The 16,651-nt window shown below is 35.6% G+C and overlaps 2 protein-coding genes across 3 annotated transcripts in view; both read right to left on the bottom strand.

The window, feature by feature from the left end:
• mertka (c-mer proto-oncogene tyrosine kinase a) overlaps positions 1-5,003 on the bottom strand; it is a 36,632-nt gene extending 31,629 nt beyond the window's left edge. Inside the window, exons 1-4 of one of the 2 annotated variants that reach the window (XM_043256184.1) lie at positions 4,787-5,003; positions 1,089-1,416; positions 460-560; positions 213-383 (exon numbers count right to left, since the gene is read on the bottom strand). In XM_043256184.1, coding sequence (XP_043112119.1) covers positions 213-383; positions 460-560; positions 1,089-1,416; positions 4,787-4,853 — 667 coding nt within the window. In that variant the 5' untranslated portion in view covers positions 4,854-5,003. The remainder of the gene's footprint in view (positions 1-212; positions 384-459; positions 561-1,088; positions 1,417-4,786) is intronic. The other variant, XM_043256185.1, reaches the window with a different exon arrangement.
• A 1,336-nt stretch (positions 5,004-6,339) lies between these two features.
• lhcgr (luteinizing hormone/choriogonadotropin receptor) overlaps positions 6,340-16,651 on the bottom strand; it is a 13,746-nt gene continuing 3,434 nt past the window's right edge. Inside the window, exons 2-11 of the mRNA XM_043256187.1 lie at positions 15,447-15,518; positions 14,213-14,287; positions 13,985-14,059; positions 12,949-13,023; positions 12,687-12,764; positions 11,608-11,676; positions 10,720-10,794; positions 9,426-9,611; positions 9,239-9,307; positions 6,340-8,032 (exon numbers count right to left, since the gene is read on the bottom strand). Of these exons, the coding sequence (XP_043112122.1) occupies positions 6,850-8,032; positions 9,239-9,307; positions 9,426-9,611; positions 10,720-10,794; positions 11,608-11,676; positions 12,687-12,764; positions 12,949-13,023; positions 13,985-14,059; positions 14,213-14,287; positions 15,447-15,518 (1,957 nt within the window). The 3' untranslated portion in view covers positions 6,340-6,849. The remainder of the gene's footprint in view (positions 8,033-9,238; positions 9,308-9,425; positions 9,612-10,719; positions 10,795-11,607; positions 11,677-12,686; positions 12,765-12,948; positions 13,024-13,984; positions 14,060-14,212; positions 14,288-15,446; positions 15,519-16,651) is intronic.

Below are 16,651 nucleotides of genomic sequence, written 5' to 3'. Positions count from 1 at the left end.
ATGATCACGTGGACAACGAATCTATTACCGTAATAAACACCTTCCACTTGGCTCAGATTGTGTGCCGATTAAATACTTTTTTAAGGCCTTGTGATTTTCCGCCATACTGACAACAAGATTTTAAGAAACGAAAGCACTTCTGAGTGACCTTACGAAGGAACAAAGTTTAAAAACACCGCCAAGAAGCATTACAAAAGCCCACATGTTCGTACCTTCAATGGTGATGCTGCTGGAAGACTCGTTGCGTTCTGCAAATCTCCTGCCTTTGTGAAGCCACTTAATGATAACCGGGTTGGGAGGACCGACCGCCTCACAGGTCAGCGTGAAGGGAGCGTTCCTCGTGATATTCAAGTCACTTGGCTGTATGGTGAAGGTCGGGAGGCCTGGAACGTGGCACAACATCAAATGTCTAATATGCATATCCAAAGGTTTGCGTCACCGAGTTGAAGGCTTACTCACCTTCCACCTCTATAATGATAGGATTTGACTCGATGATCTTGTTACTGACACTAAGCCTGCAGTGATATTCTCCAGCATCTGCTCTCTGGACGCTTTTAATGCTGATAGATGACGTCAAGGGAAATAAATCAAAAACATGTGGCATTATTAGGAAATAAAAGTGGCCAGTGACTGAAATACTGCACACACACACACACACACACACACACACACACACACACACACACACACACACACACACACACACACACACACACCATTTTTATTACTGTTAAATGTAATACAAATAAAATGAATAAAGTGAGACTGAGACCTGGTGAAATTAGTGATGAATGTATTTGTAATTTTTTATTAAAAAATAAGTACTAAAAGGTGTTTTATTATTAGATTTGTTTTTATTATTATTCATTTATTATTTTATTAAAATTTAATACTTTATTAAATAATTATATAATTATTATTTTTAAAGAAATCGTTCTAAAAGAAAAGGCTTGTAATTATCTGTTATATTTACAAAAAATATTAATTGAAAAGGCTGTTAGTAGACTAACAAGAACATCTGTTAATCTGTAAAACAGGCAAATTCAATAATCTCCAGACATATTTAGACAGAGATTGGTCATAATTACCTTATAGTTGAGAGCAGGGTGACGGTCCTATAAGTGCGGACCTCCGTCAGCATGCCATCATGGATCTCCTTACCGTTCCTAAACCACAGAATATTCAGGTCCTGGAAGACACCACTGATGTCAATGGAGCAGTTAAACTTGACCTCTGCCCCCTCTGAGCGCTGGATTGTGCCCACGGTGGGTCTGAAGCGCAGCTTCTGGAGCTCTTCCTGCGACAGATGTATGCTGGGGACCGCCTGCGTTGGTCGGAAAGACCGGCCCTGTCTTCCCCAATGGAGAGAACCTCCCTGGTGAACAACAGCGAGGGGATGCTTCCAGCTGCCAGCTGCTTGAAGAAATGAGTATTTTGTATATATATGAACATTTCATTACCCAAACTAATATTTAATATGTAATAATTAGTTAATAATAACTTAAAATAAATTACATATACATATACATACATACATAAATATATATATATAAAAATGTATTTATTAATTATTTTAATTTATTTATTTTACTTATTTTTCTATTTCATAAACTTTTAGAATAATTAGTTAATAATAACTATATATATATATATATATATAATTTATTAATTTGTTTATTTACTTATTTTTACTTTTTAAACTTTTAGAATAATTAGTTTAACTTAATAATAAATTATATATATATATATATATATATATAATATATTAATTAATTAATTAATTTGTTTATTTACTTATTTTTTTAATTTATAAACTTTAATTTACAAAAAAAATTAAATTGTAAGCATTTCAAACTGTACAATTTTACAAAATGTAACTAAAACTCATCTTCACAAAAATAGTTTAAAATACATTTTTAACACACTTTTCTATTTATCTTCTCTTCGCTTTTAAACTTCGACATAACACCATAATAAAACCATTATTATTTAAAAATAAAGCACACATGTACCATGATAACATCAAGCATACATGTGATCACCGAGTGCGTCATATGTTGTTCGCGGTACGACCGCACTGCTTTTCAGGGACATTCTCGCTACTGTTTACATTTTCTATCGAGTGACTCAGGTCTGGCACGGCTTCAGAAGCCAGTGGAAAACCAGCATCCTGTTCACCAGGAGCAAGAGGAAGTTCCTTCTCTGATGGAATCTGTTATCGAAGGATGCATAAGCAGAAACGCTTCGATCGCCTCAGGCACAATAAAACCTTCGGTTTCTGTAGAGTACAACTACCGTTAACCACAGATGACTATTTTGTCTGCTTTGTTTAAATTTTAACACTAACCACATCCACTTCTTCATTAGGACATATTACAAAACCACTCCAGGTTTTAGCTTATAAACACAATGAAATTTCAGATACACAAATGGAAATCCAGCACGAAAAGTCTATGTTTACTAAATCGGTCATACGATAATTTACTGTTTTTTTCCTACTGCTAACATCCCTTTATCTAATCTGTGGTCACAATCAGCACAACATCCGTTTGTTGTAACCAAACCATTAACACAATTTAAGTTGTTTTCAAACAGTATGCGGTCTACTACCGTTTTTTTTAAATGCTTACCGTTTCTTTTCATACAGGTTTACCCCAAACCAAAATAACAGATCTTTTCAGTCTCATTTACGCAGCATGTTTCAAACTTAAAATATAGCATAAAGAGTCTAATCCTGCACCGAAGGCAGCTCAAAAGTACTGAAAAACTTTTAAAATATAAGTATTTTTAAGTAACGGATCACTGAAATATTTAGAAATGGCTTTTTCCTGTCTCAGTTGATGGAATAAGCTCTTTCCATCAATGCCACGGAGCAAAAAAAGGCATTTTAAAACTGATTTTGTGGATGAATAACACTATTATCTGGAATTTGGCACCCAATTTTTCTAGAAAGTAACGGTTTTAGATACTGTACACATTCAACACTGTGATATGGGTTTCAGCTGAAGGCAAACTAAAAGCTAAACTGTTTTCTGTTACATGCAGGTAGAGCCGAAAGGTGACAAGTGACGTGGTTTTTGTAAAGTCTTCAGTATCGACCGTTTATACACGTTTCTTTTGGATAGAAAACTAGTGCTAATGTTTTGATCCGAACGACTCAATCGGGTTTGCCGTGTTTTGATAAAGTTAGTATTAGGAGAAATAGATATTCAGAGGGAGAGTTATATATTAGACATATTATGTACAGACAATTATATATTAGATCAAGTTGGTTTTTCAGTCAAAAACAGTCAACTTTTCAAGTCAAACCTATTAATGTAGCCTAAGAATTTTATATGATTAACAACAATAGTGTAGGGTACAACAAGTGTTTACTGCGAAAGTCTCATGATTTAGAGCTACTGACTACAGGAACTAAATAGTCACAGACCAGCACTATTTAGTTTCTAAACCTTTAATGAAACTAGGGCAGATTATTAGTACACCACTGTAATCCTCTAAAAATGTTAACAATTTTTAAATCACTGTCTAGCTTGAGATCTGCATCGCATTTCTGAAAATGTCTTATTAATAACCTTAAAAATTTTTTTTTTTTTTTTTAATCCTTCTTTTAAGATGTGTAGGGTTTTGGGTACGGCATATCAAGGCCGTGTTATTAAGTGGCCATGTTACAGCCGTCCAAATGCAAACGCTCAACTTTTTTGATAATTAACAATTAAGAGAGTTAAATGTTGTACTGCAGTGATTTAATTGGTTTATAGTTTCAAATATAGCACTCATTCACAAAAGTACTTTATATATACTTATAAGAAGTGCAAAAGTACATATATACATTATATATATATATATATATATATAAACATATATATATATATATATATATATATATATATATATATATATATATATATATATATATATATATATACACACACATAAATATATATATATGTATATATATATATATATATATATATATATATATATATATATATATATATACACACATAAATGCATATGCATATATATATATATATATATATATACATATATATATATATATATATATATATATATATATATATATATATATATATATATATATATATATATATATATATATATATATATATATATATATACACACATAAATGCATATGCATATATATATATATATATATATATATATATATATATATATATATATATACACACATAAATACACATATGCATATATATATATATATATATATATATATATATATACATATATATATATATACACATAAATACATATGCATACATTATATATATATATATATATATATATATATATATATATATATATATATATATATATATATATAAAATGTCAAATATTTAATGAAAAATTTGATTGACATCATTGAACCCATAGGTAATTTTTTTCAGAATAAGGAGATCTAGTGTTTTTGTAAATATATGAGGCTATTTACGAAAGAAATCTTGCGTTTTTCAAGCTTTTTAAACTGGTATAGTTCCTTAACATTTAGTAGAGTATTCTTACGGATTTCATTAGGTTCGTAAACAGGCAGGAACGCAAATCAAACAATTAAGTGAGGATTTCCACGCAGAAAACACAGGTTTCGCGATCCCGCCTAAAGACCCTGCGCACAAATCAAATCCATACGACAAAAACAACGCGGAATCTCCTTAAAGACGACACGCACCACATCACACGCAACAGCGCTGAACTTTTTACGGTCGTTCTCTACCACCGCGACTTTAAGAAACTCGCACATCTTACCAGCCGCGACGCTGACCGACTGCGAAAACAACCCGACGAGCAGCAGCGGAGTTAAAAGACGCGACATCGCTGAGGGGAAAAGCCCTTTCCTCGTCCCTTTCTCCCGAGCGCGTCAGGCGAGTGAACGCGGCGGGCAGAGCGCGCGTACGTCGACGAACATCTTCTCTACCGTTTTCTCTCGGACCTTCAGCTCGCGCAGGAATGCGCGCGGCTCGCGGTGACGGGGGCGGCTCGCGCGCTCCCTCGCATGACGTCACAGCAGGAGCCGTACTTTTCCCATTATTTGTTGGATGACGCTAACAGTTTCTTTATATTCAGCAGCTTTTAAACTATATATTTATGCGACTATTATTAGTGCTATACCAATTACATGCTGCGTTATTAGTCATACACGTATTATTATTATTCTTATTCGATTACTTTTATTAATAAAGTACATGAAATAGCTACGAGGACAACAAAATAGGCTATTAGCTTACTCTTTCATTTTTTTAACAGCTCTATTAATTAATACGGTGAAGGACAGACTTATGATTGAAGTTATTAACCGCGCAGTTATCGAAAAAATATAGAGCGGTTTTATTTCAGGCATTTATTTAAAAAAAAAAAAAACAGTTTGAGGCGAAATACATGTTTGTATGCTGTACGAGACACAAAATAGATATTAAGGGAACTTATTCAAGGTAATTATGTAATTATGTATCTATTGTTTATAAGCCATATTAAGCACTTTTATAAAGGTTTTAAAGATAAAGGTGTATTTTCAATGTTAATGAGAGTGATACAGAGAGTTAAAAAAACTTGGGGGGCTAAGCAAGTTTCTGATTGGTCTATTCCCGTCAAGCCCCGCCCCAGCGGCGATAATACTCATCGTTAACATAACACAGAACAAATAGGAGAGGTTTTTATATTATCGACAAAATGTTATATTCGGAAATGTACATTTTACCCAAATTACATATTTTTTTGTGCAACTGTAAGCAATACTAATCTTTCGAATGTTAAATAATTTTAATTTACTACCTCCGTGTCTTACTTTTTAATACTTATATCCCTGTATTATTTATTTTATTTATACTGTCATCCAGTGTTGTATTTAATTACTGTAGCTATTGTTGTTTATACTTGCAATAAATAAATCGCAATTACGTTACCTGATATATGATGATTTTCTTTTGTTTACTATTGACTATTTATTAATAATTTCATAATTAATATTCGACTGTTTGTTTAAAATGCCTACAAGTAGCATAGGCTGTGTTATTGTTGGCATTTTAGTTTTTCCTTCATTCAGGCGTTGTTTGGGCATAAAAAAGTGAAAGTACTTTAAAGCAGTATGTGAAATACGCTGGGCAATAAAATAAAAAATGAATGAATAAATGATAAATAAATAAATGAATTGCCTACTAGACAAAAATATGAAGTATAGTTTAAGAATTCAAGTACATAATAAGAGACTACAAACATTTTTTTTTTATTAGCCTTCAAACAGCCAACTACATAGTAAGAAAAAAGACCTTCATTTGTAATGCTGTCAATACAATGGATTTGTCCACATAGTGGCGCTATTCCGTGACATAAAACAACATCTCAGACAATAAAGAACATAATCCAGTCTGATCTTCAAACATCAGCGATAACACCTAGTTAAGTTATAACGTAGATACGTAACTTAAATAAGGAAACACGTTAAACTTACAAATTAAACTTTTTACAGCAATTATGCAAAACAACGATCGGGCTGAGTTCGGACAACAAAAGGCTAAAAAGCTTGAAGAGTTTCTGAAAATGACCGATGCTTGGCAGTTCACAGTAAAAACAAAAAAGATCTAAGGTCTGAAACATGTAGATCTGGATGTGACTTGCTACTTTTAGATGCGTTTACTCACTAATAATAGCCTTTCTAGGCACAGTATTCACTTTTAAAAGTGTCTTCTGATTTCTAAGTCGATGCATTGAGAGGTAAGAAAATGGGTTGCATTGCTCTCTGAAAAGCATGTCACCTTCACAGAGAAGACTGAACAAAGTTCAAGGGCAGGACTCCAAGAAAACCATCTGTTTCTCTAGACTCTTTGCGTCTGCGGTCGAGCTGTCAGATGGGGAAAGCTGGACATCCACACGACGGCGCGAGGAGCTTTGGAGTTCGCGTTGGAGCCGGAGCTGCTTTTGCTTCGGTTGATGTTTTCAGAGTAGTACGTCTTCATGCGGTACAGGTTGGCTTTGCTCTCGCAGCAGCCCATGGAGCTCAGAAGGATGCACGCGTCCTTCCTGAAGGCCCTGGTGAAGATGGCGTAGAGGAAGGGGTTTGCGCACGAGTTGATGGGGTAGAAAAGCACCAGGAGGATCTTGGAGTTGGTCACCGTGATGAGCGGGACTTTGAAGGCGGCGGAGATGGCGAAAAACGAAATGGGCGCCATGCACAGGAAGTCGGTGAAGATCAGCACGGCCATGCGCTTGGCGATCTTGGCGTCGGCGGTGCGTCCCGGGAACTCTGGGTTGCGGACGGCGCCGTAAATGCACACGTAGCAGCCGCAGATCACCAGGAAGGCCCCGACGTTGAACAGCAAGAGGAGTATGACGTAAGCTTGGGATAGAGGCGTCTCGATGTCCATCGGCAAGCACATGCTGACTTTGTTGTAGCTGCTGACGCCCGTCAAGGGCAGGAGAGCCATTACTAGACAAAGCGCCCATCCCACGACCATTATAGTCGAAGCGTGCCTCAATCCCAGGCGGCGCTCCAGGCGGAGAGCGTGTGTGATCGTGTGCCAGCGCTCCACGGTGATCGTAGACAGCGTGTAGACGGATAGCTCCCCGCCGAAGACCGAAAGAAACCCGGCGATCCCGCATCCCGCTCCGGTTTGCCACTCGATGGCGTGCTGACTGTAACGCCCCCGCGTCCTGAGATCCACGGCGGCGATCATGAGCAGATACGCGCCGATGCAGAGGTCGGCGAAGGCCAGGTGGCACATGAGGAACTTGGGGACGGTCAGCTTGCAGCGGCTGGTGAACAGCACCAGCAGCACCGTCAGGTTGCCGGCGATGGCCAGGACGTTGATGAACCAAATGGCCACCCGCAAGAAGCCGAACCCGGCGATGTCCTCGCAGGGGTTGAAGGCGTCGGCCTCGGGGCTGCACTGGAGGGCCGGTCGGGGCTGGCACGGGTTCAGATCGTAGTAATAGAAGTCCATGATGCCGAAAGCGTCCTCGGCTGATGTGGATCCAGCAAGGTCCGGTTCGCCGGAGGGACTGGAAACGAACGCAACGGTGCATGGTGAAAAATACGACTGCAAAAAGGTTACACTTTAGACACGGTGCTAACTATTTATTCTCATTTGTTTACTACAGCTGTTAGTGTAGGTTTAGGGTTAGTAGAATAAGTTAACATATGCTTATATCAGTATGCTGTGGGTCCAACAAAAAGTGTAAGAAGACAGTCTATTTTTATAATAATTCAAGGCCCCTTTTTTAAATATCCCTCACTTTTAATTAACAATTAAACAAAACGCAGTGAAGTGTAAAATTGAAAATACTGGGAAAAGCATAATACTCGAGGAAACTATTTTGGGTAACCATTCCTTTAACATAACACTTAAAATTGTTATATTTCTGCCGAGGCAACTTACTTAATTTTTATTTCGTTTAGCTTGGTTCACAAAAATACTGCCAAAGTAACGTTTCCCATTTTTACTTACAAAAATAACTAAAACAGGAGAAAAAAATGAATTAACACTCTAGAAATATAAAACACTCACTTACAAAATTAAATTTAATTCAAGTTTTACATCTGCAGTTGTATAATCATGGGAATTTATGAAACCTGTGAGAGTTTAGTTTAGTTATTTAATCTTTAATTGATCTATTATTGATATATATATCAAGTATGTTGATATACGTCCAATAAAGAAAAGATTCTAATTGATTGGAAATCCTAGATAATCACGTCTCTGAAGACTCTGACTTAAATAATATATATTAAAAATGTATTTATTTTAGCATTTCTATTTTTTCTCTGTTTATTTTACCCCGAAGTACTAAAATAAATATGAAACTTGAATAAAAAAAGAATTAAAACTAGATTTTTCATTTTTTAACACATTGCAATATGTTTCATTCAAAAAATATCTACTGTAATTGTAATAAAATCTTGCATTATACTGTAATTAGAAAAAAAACGACTAAAAAACATGATTTCATGCCACTTTTTTCCACCGAACTCAGGTTTTTGTTAAAAGATATTGTATAGGCCACTTCCCTTTGACATTAAAACTGTAACATTTAACGTTTGACTTGTTTTCTTATCATATGATGCATACAGTATATATAATTTGAACCTGCTTCAAATTTATCTTGCGATGTTATCTCAACATCAAATGAAAGCAGTATCAAATATTTTCGCCTTTAAAAGCAATATTAGGCCTTTTTTGCGGTCAGAAAACGAAACTTTAGTCGTACTTAGCTGGCAAATTGTTGTCACCACAGTATGAAGATCCATTTCCTAATGCAGAGACAACAGATCCCTCCCTATATAAGAGCGAGAGAAATATTTTAGACACAACATGAAAAGGCATGGATGGTCCTAGTGCTAGCGACGCTCTCATTCAAGTCTATTTTAATCCTCAGTGTCCGTGTGTGTGTCGACCTGTCCGAGTCGCCGCTGAGCAGAACGCAGCAGTGGCTGGGATACGTGAGCTGCGCTTCTCTCAGGCTCTTCAGTCCCTTCAGAGGAGGAAGGCTCTTGAGGGCGAACGCCGAGCGAGCCACCAGCATCAGCACCGACTCCAGGCCACGAGAGGGCAGCATCTCCAGCGCTGTGGAGGACACGTCCCTGGAGAGGAGGCACCGCGTTACGCTTCTTGAAAAAACTGCTTACACCCAAATCTTTGCGCACGCACACACACCCACACACACACACACACACAAAATACCACAAACACATCTCGGAAGCCAACAGTTGCAAGCACCTTTACCGTAATATCAATTCCTGTTAGAACCTTGTGTGTTAAATATAGAACTGTGTGCTGTGTTTTGCAAGAAGTGTTTTATGAAACTTATGAAAGTCAAATTGCTGTTTGATCGTCAGGTTTCAGAAATTTTGTGTGTTGAATTTGAAAAGAACTGTAACCGTATCACGTCCCAGTTCTACAAAAGAAGTTTACATCTCGCAATTAGGATTTTTTTTTCTTACAGGACTTTCTGTCAGATTCGTTTTTACCTTGCAATACCTTGCCATTTTTAACCAACATCTCTAAATTTGGACATCTAATTTTTTTTCTCACAATTGCGGGTTCTGAGTTCATTTCACACAACACTTTTGTAGCAGTTTTTTCTTGCACTTTGAAGTTGATACCAGTTCTTACATCTCACAATTGTGGCATTTTTACATGTAACGTGTAGCACTCATGAGAATTTCAAATGCACATCATAATTCCAAGTTCGTGAGTTTTTTGTTAATACCCCATAATTCAGACTTCCTTTGTTTCAGAATTGAGTTTGCACCTTGAACCGTTCAGTTAACAACTTGCAATAATATTTCAAATGCCTCGTATCTATCGCAAAATGAAGCACTGCATTCAAAACATCAGGCCTCAAAAGCTTATCTTGCGATTCGGTGTGGGCTGTCGGCTTTCAGAAATGGTGACAAATAAAGACTGTACTCTTCCCATCGTCAGTGAATGACACTAAGTGCATATCAGCGGACCTGCTCTTACCGCCATCAATCACACCTAAACCAGCCAGTCAAGGTCTTCAAGATTTCTTGAAAGTTAAAAGCAGGCGTGGTAACACTCTGTTCTAGAGTAAGGTTACGCATTCTCCCTCACGTCTGTCAGGACCCGACACGAAGTGCTCGGTCAGAGAAGAGGGACGGTGAAATGAACTCTTCACAGTGAATTAGCGAGAGAAAGGAAAAAAGGAAAAAGCTTCGTATCACTTACAGCACAGTGGGGCCGAAAGCTCCTTCAAACGCGTCTTCATGAATAACACGCAGATGCTTGTTGTTCTTTAATACCCTGAAAAAACAGATCATATTGTGGTTTAATACCATCAGCAGTCTGATTCAGAAATTATTACAAAGAAAAGCTGAAAAAAATGTGTATATATATATATATATATATATATATATATATATATATATATATATATATATATATATATATATATATATATATATATATATATTTTTTTTTAAGTATATATATATATATATATATTTTTTTTTTTTTTTATATTTTAAGTATATATATATATATATATATATATATTTTTTTAAAAGTATATATATATATATATATATATATATATATATATATATATATATATATATATATTTTTATATATATATATTTTTTTATATATATATATATATATATATATATATATATATATATATATATATATAAGTATATATATATATATATATATATTTGTTTATATATATATATGTACAGTATATATATATATATATATATATATATATATATATATATATATATATATATATATATATATATATATATATATATATATATATATATATATATATATATATATATATATATATACAAAAAAAATTAACAGCATAAATCTGTAAATGAATAAAAGGACTAAAGCAGAACTGAACGAAGATTAGTGCATTCATAATTTGCAAATATTTAGAGTTTGTCTGTTTTAGTTGCATTGAAAAGATTTACTGTAGCTAATAAAATAGGACACGGGTCAATAAATATCGCATTATTCTGTAATCTGCAGAACAATGGCCAAAAAACGAAAAGCTAAGGTGGAACTGAACGAGATTATTGCATTCATAACTTGTAAACATTTACAGTTTGTCCGTCTTGGTTCCATTGAAGGCATGGCTTTCTATTTCTCGAAATCCATTGTTGAAGAGATTCCTGAAAAGATAAAGAGAGAGAGAGGAAAGCCAATAAGCAGATAATGACTTAAACGGTTCAAGTACATAATTCTTTGTTTTAAAAACCGTCGCCTACAAAACACTGATTATCCAGCTTTAGGAAGTGTTTGCGATCCAGATACGGAGATTGAAGGCTGCGCGTCTCGTGCATTAAAGTAGACTAAGCAAAGGTCTGGTTAACGGCAAACCCAGGGAAACACGCTAACGCCATTAAACACATTCTGCTCTTTCTTGCTTTTGCGCAATACGCGCTAAAACACCAGCGCAATACTTCTGGTTTTGTTTAAGTTGCGTATCAAAGGGGTTCGCCCAAGAAAACCTAACAAATTGATTTCAAACGAGAGCATAAATCAGTCCGATTTTAATAGCTTGCATAGAGGTTGTTTTACGTGCTGCAATGAAGCTGTCGGCAAAGCATGGGAACTTGATCAAAAACAAAATCCACAACTCAAGATTAAGAGCACTGTATTTTATTAAAGGGGCTTTTTACATCGGATTTTAAGACAAAGCAGCTTAATAGTTTTTTTTCTGTCAGAGTGCATATAAAACTAGTTTAAGACCGAGCAAAAAACCCTCTAAGAGTCATTATAACAGGTTACTAATTAGCCACCGAAAAAAAAACATACTGGTGAATTAATAAGGTGAATATTAAATAGAAACGCACGCTTTTAAGTGTCTATGGCAGCTGAAAATTTGCTGAAATATTTTGCAGTTTAAAATGTGTGCTTCCTATTTGAATATGTATTAAAATCGAATTTATTCCTTTAATGAAAGCTGAATTTTCATCACGCTCAGTCGCGTCTTCAGCGACCCCTCGGAAATCTTTCTGATATACTGTTTTGTCGCTCAAGAAACATTTCTGATCATCATCAATGTTGAAAACTGCTTTATATTACTTTATAAAAGCCTTCTCATTCATTTAAAGCATCCTTGCCGAACTATAGCATTAATTACCGGTATATTGTTGTTATTTAAACCTTAGTTACTCACATGGTGGTGTATTCACTCGTCATTCCGACGAAAGCATTTGGTGGGACTGAACGCAGGTTGAGATTGTCACAAATATACCTACATAGGAACAAAGCCACTTTAGTGATCAAAATAATAACATAATATACACCTGTGTTCATCCGTACAGCGTATCTTTCATAACGCTCCATTATTAATCCAGCACGAAACGGTAGCATTGCCGCATTATAGTTTTCCATCGTTTGTTGTCACTCACCACAGACCAGAGAAATAACAAACTCACAGAATGAAGTCGGACTCCAAGGAGAAAATGGAGGTCAGGTCAGGGAAGACACTTATGCCGGTGTTGGAGATGCTCCTGTCGCCATAAAAATCAAAATGTGTTTTGATCAGTGAAAGAAAATGTATCTAATTATAGTCTCTTAGTGGTATTGTGTTTTATAGTTTTATATATATGGACCAGGGTTTCACACACAAAAAAAAAAAAAAAAAAAAAAAAAATATATATATATATATATATATATATATATATATATATATATATATATATATATATATATATATTAGGGCTTTTACAGTTAATTGATAATTACAATTACGGATACCACAATTATGTAACCATTCAAAGTTTTGATTTTAATTCCACTGTTTTCATTTTCATTTCAGTATAACATTACAATAACTTTCATAGTTTTGCTTTTTTTTTATTTAAAGAGTAAAGCAATATAATGTATAATTGACATCTGAGGCTTAATTTTATAGAAAAGCAATAAAGGTTTTTGAGTTTGGTGTTTTCAGCTTGTTTATGTTCATGCAGTTGCTTTTATATATATATATATATATATATATATATATATATATATATATATATATATTTTTTTTTTATATATAGATATATAGATATATATATGCTGTATGCTTATATTAGTATATATATATATATATATATATATATATATATATATATATATATATATATATATACACACACATACACATAATAACTTTTAATTTGAATGTGATTAATCAAGGTTAATTGTTCGACAACATACACACACACACACTTCCTAAATCAAACAAAAATGCTTAAATTAAAATATTTTACATATAGTATATGTATATATAAAAAACAAAACATATATATATATATATATATATATATATATATATATATATATATATGCTGTATATGCTGTAATAATTATTATAAAAATGTTGTTTCTGTAGAGTAAGATATATGTTACATTTATATATTAAATGTATTTATGTATTTATGTATTTATATATGATATAAATGATATTAATTTAGTACTGCTCACAGATATCTCAGCTTGGGAAGGTGGTTGAAGGCCCGCGGCTGGAGGTGAACCAGGTTCCTTGTGTTCTGGATTGAGCTGGGACACAAATTCTTGCATGAAAAATCACAAATGACACATTTCTGTGAAAAGACTTTGTTAGAGAACGTTCCGTTCCAGTCTCATAATTCAATACAGTCATAAAATTATCCGTGAATCACTTTCATTACGGTTCCTCGGACGGTTCCTTACATCTCCGAGACATTCAGAAGGTTGTTGAAAGCTTCCGTCTCTATGGTTTCCACTGATATGCTCTGGGAGATTTCTCTGGATCCCAAAACACAAAAGAACAGATGAAATGAAAATACGTGTCCTATAATACACCGCGCTCTGCTTTCATCTGTGCTCATAACACGGAATAAATGAACGGTGCACGATCAAAACAGAATCTAGAAATGACGGGTTAAATTTGAATTCACGCTGATTTCGATTGGTGCATTTTTATACGTTTCAATCATTTTGAATGTACAACATCAACGCACTGACGTAAAAACACTGGAACTGGTTTCTGAAATATTGGGACTCTCTTTAATGGTAGAGAAACGTTTTGAAATGCCTGTTCAAAATATTCGGGTAGAAATCACAGAACCGAACGAAACGAATTAAATTGCATTAAAAGTAAACGCATGCATTAAATAAACGCCGAAAGCCATTCTAATATTTTCTGCTTTATTTTAAAGCGTTAAAAATGTTCCACCCGCACGCGCGCCTGTCGCTTTAAATTCTCAGGATGCATTCTGATTGGCCGTCAATGTCTGCATCGTTGCGCTACGGACTCTGCTATCCCTTAATATCAAATTGTAGTTTTTATCGCGCAGGGCCCTTAACTCCCGCTGATCTTTTAGCGGCTTTATTCCAACAGTGGCTTTTATTAGACATATTTCATGCTCATAAAATGTACATCTGGCCAAAATACGTCTGTATCTTCTACGTACCTACTAATAAAAACGCGACTGGTATGATAACGACAGGTAAATTTGTAATTGCGTTGCATTCCTGCGCATTCTAATTGAGGTTTTTGCAAGTTGCGATTGCCCAACGATCCAAAAACATCTCATCCGAGGCCGTTTCAATGGCTTTTTGGAGAGAAAGACTGCTCCCAGAATCTGCTGGACTATTAAAACCGTCACCATCATGTCAAAACCACTCCATGCGCGCCAAAGACTTATCTATTCTGTGCAAGCACTCAAACTGTTCCTCAACAAACCGTCCTGAGCTTTTACAAAAAGCTCGCGAGGGAAAACTGGCATCGAGATCCCCGTCTGTACTGCGTTCTGGGAAAGGGAGTGAACATCAAAGATGCTCCTCACATGTGGAGGTGAGCCTGTTGGCTCGAGGAGAAGCGAAGACGGATGGCGTTTCCCTTCGCTGGACGCGCTAAACGTCTGGTTGCATATATATTTTTTTAAGAGCAATGAATACTCACATTCTTTTCACTCCTTTCAGGCCGTCGAAACTGTGAGCGCTGATGGTCCTCACCGAGATGTAGTTCAAATCTCTGAAATCGAGGATAAATGAGGTCTGTGATATCAATAACCGCAGCAACCACTCGCGGAAATGTCACGCAGTTTGGACAAAATTAATAATCCTGGTTATTCAGCGGAAAATGTGGATAGGCTGTAAGGTCTGATAAGCCTCAAGGAAGTTACTTCCACCTTGAGACCAAGCTGATAAAAGCTCACCCAGCAAGGACCAAAATCTGAAACGAACAGTATTGAGAAAAGTACACAGCTGTTACTATTTCTGCCGAATGCTTATATGCTTATACTTGCTCAGTAACGCTTTCCTCTGCGGTGAATGGGTGCCGTTAGAAAAAGACAATCACAACAATCCAAACCGCTCCAGTCCATCATCTTGAGAAGAGAAAAGCTGTTGTAAGACGCTAATCAACCATCAAAAAGCGTTTAAACCTTTATTTTCAGAAAAAAAACATAATGTTGCTGCTTTCTCCAGCGAAAAGTCGAACCAGGAGAAAAATCTGCTCTGTTTGCAAGCAAAAAAACCAAATATATTGGTTTTGATGTGAGAGGATAACAAGGGAGAAGCGTTCTTATAGACTAGTATATATGTCCAGAAGTAATAGTTTAAAGTTAAGACTTCACAAGATGTTTCATTGATGGACTGCACTTTTCGTCAGCCGTTTGGACTCTAATTACGACGGCACCCATTCACTGGAATAGCAACACTTCTCTAAATCCCACTGCGAAGCAAACATCTACAGCAATAAAGGTTAACGTAACAATTACGTTTCCCGACGCACTGCTAAAAATGGCGACGCAAATCACAAGAAACGACATCAAATTACGTTTCGCGTTTCCATTCAGAGCCTGGGGCCTTTCCGCTCGTTTAATTATGAGTTAGGTTTGTTTTCGGGCGAGGGTCACCGTGCTCTCGGAGTTTGTAATTGTGAAGCGCTTCTCGATTCATCTTTCACAGCGCGGGTCTAATGATGTGAGGCCAGCTCTTGTTAGCGCTCGTGAAGACTCTCGCTCGGAGTGAAGACCGTCAGGTTTCCTACCCACCGCTGGGCTGGATCATCAAGGGAAGCTTACGTAACGGAAAAACTACTCTAGACGTGCATAAAGAAGCCTCAAAACGGTCGTATTTGTACGTTTGTATCTTTCTTCACCT

Source organism: Puntigrus tetrazona, chromosome 13 (genome assembly GCF_018831695.1).
Source record: "Puntigrus tetrazona isolate hp1 chromosome 13, ASM1883169v1, whole genome shotgun sequence".
Taxonomy (NCBI): domain Eukaryota; kingdom Metazoa; phylum Chordata; class Actinopteri; order Cypriniformes; family Cyprinidae; genus Puntigrus; species Puntigrus tetrazona.
The sequence above is the reverse complement of the archived record's forward strand: the minus strand, read 5'-3'. Positions and strand labels throughout refer to the sequence as shown.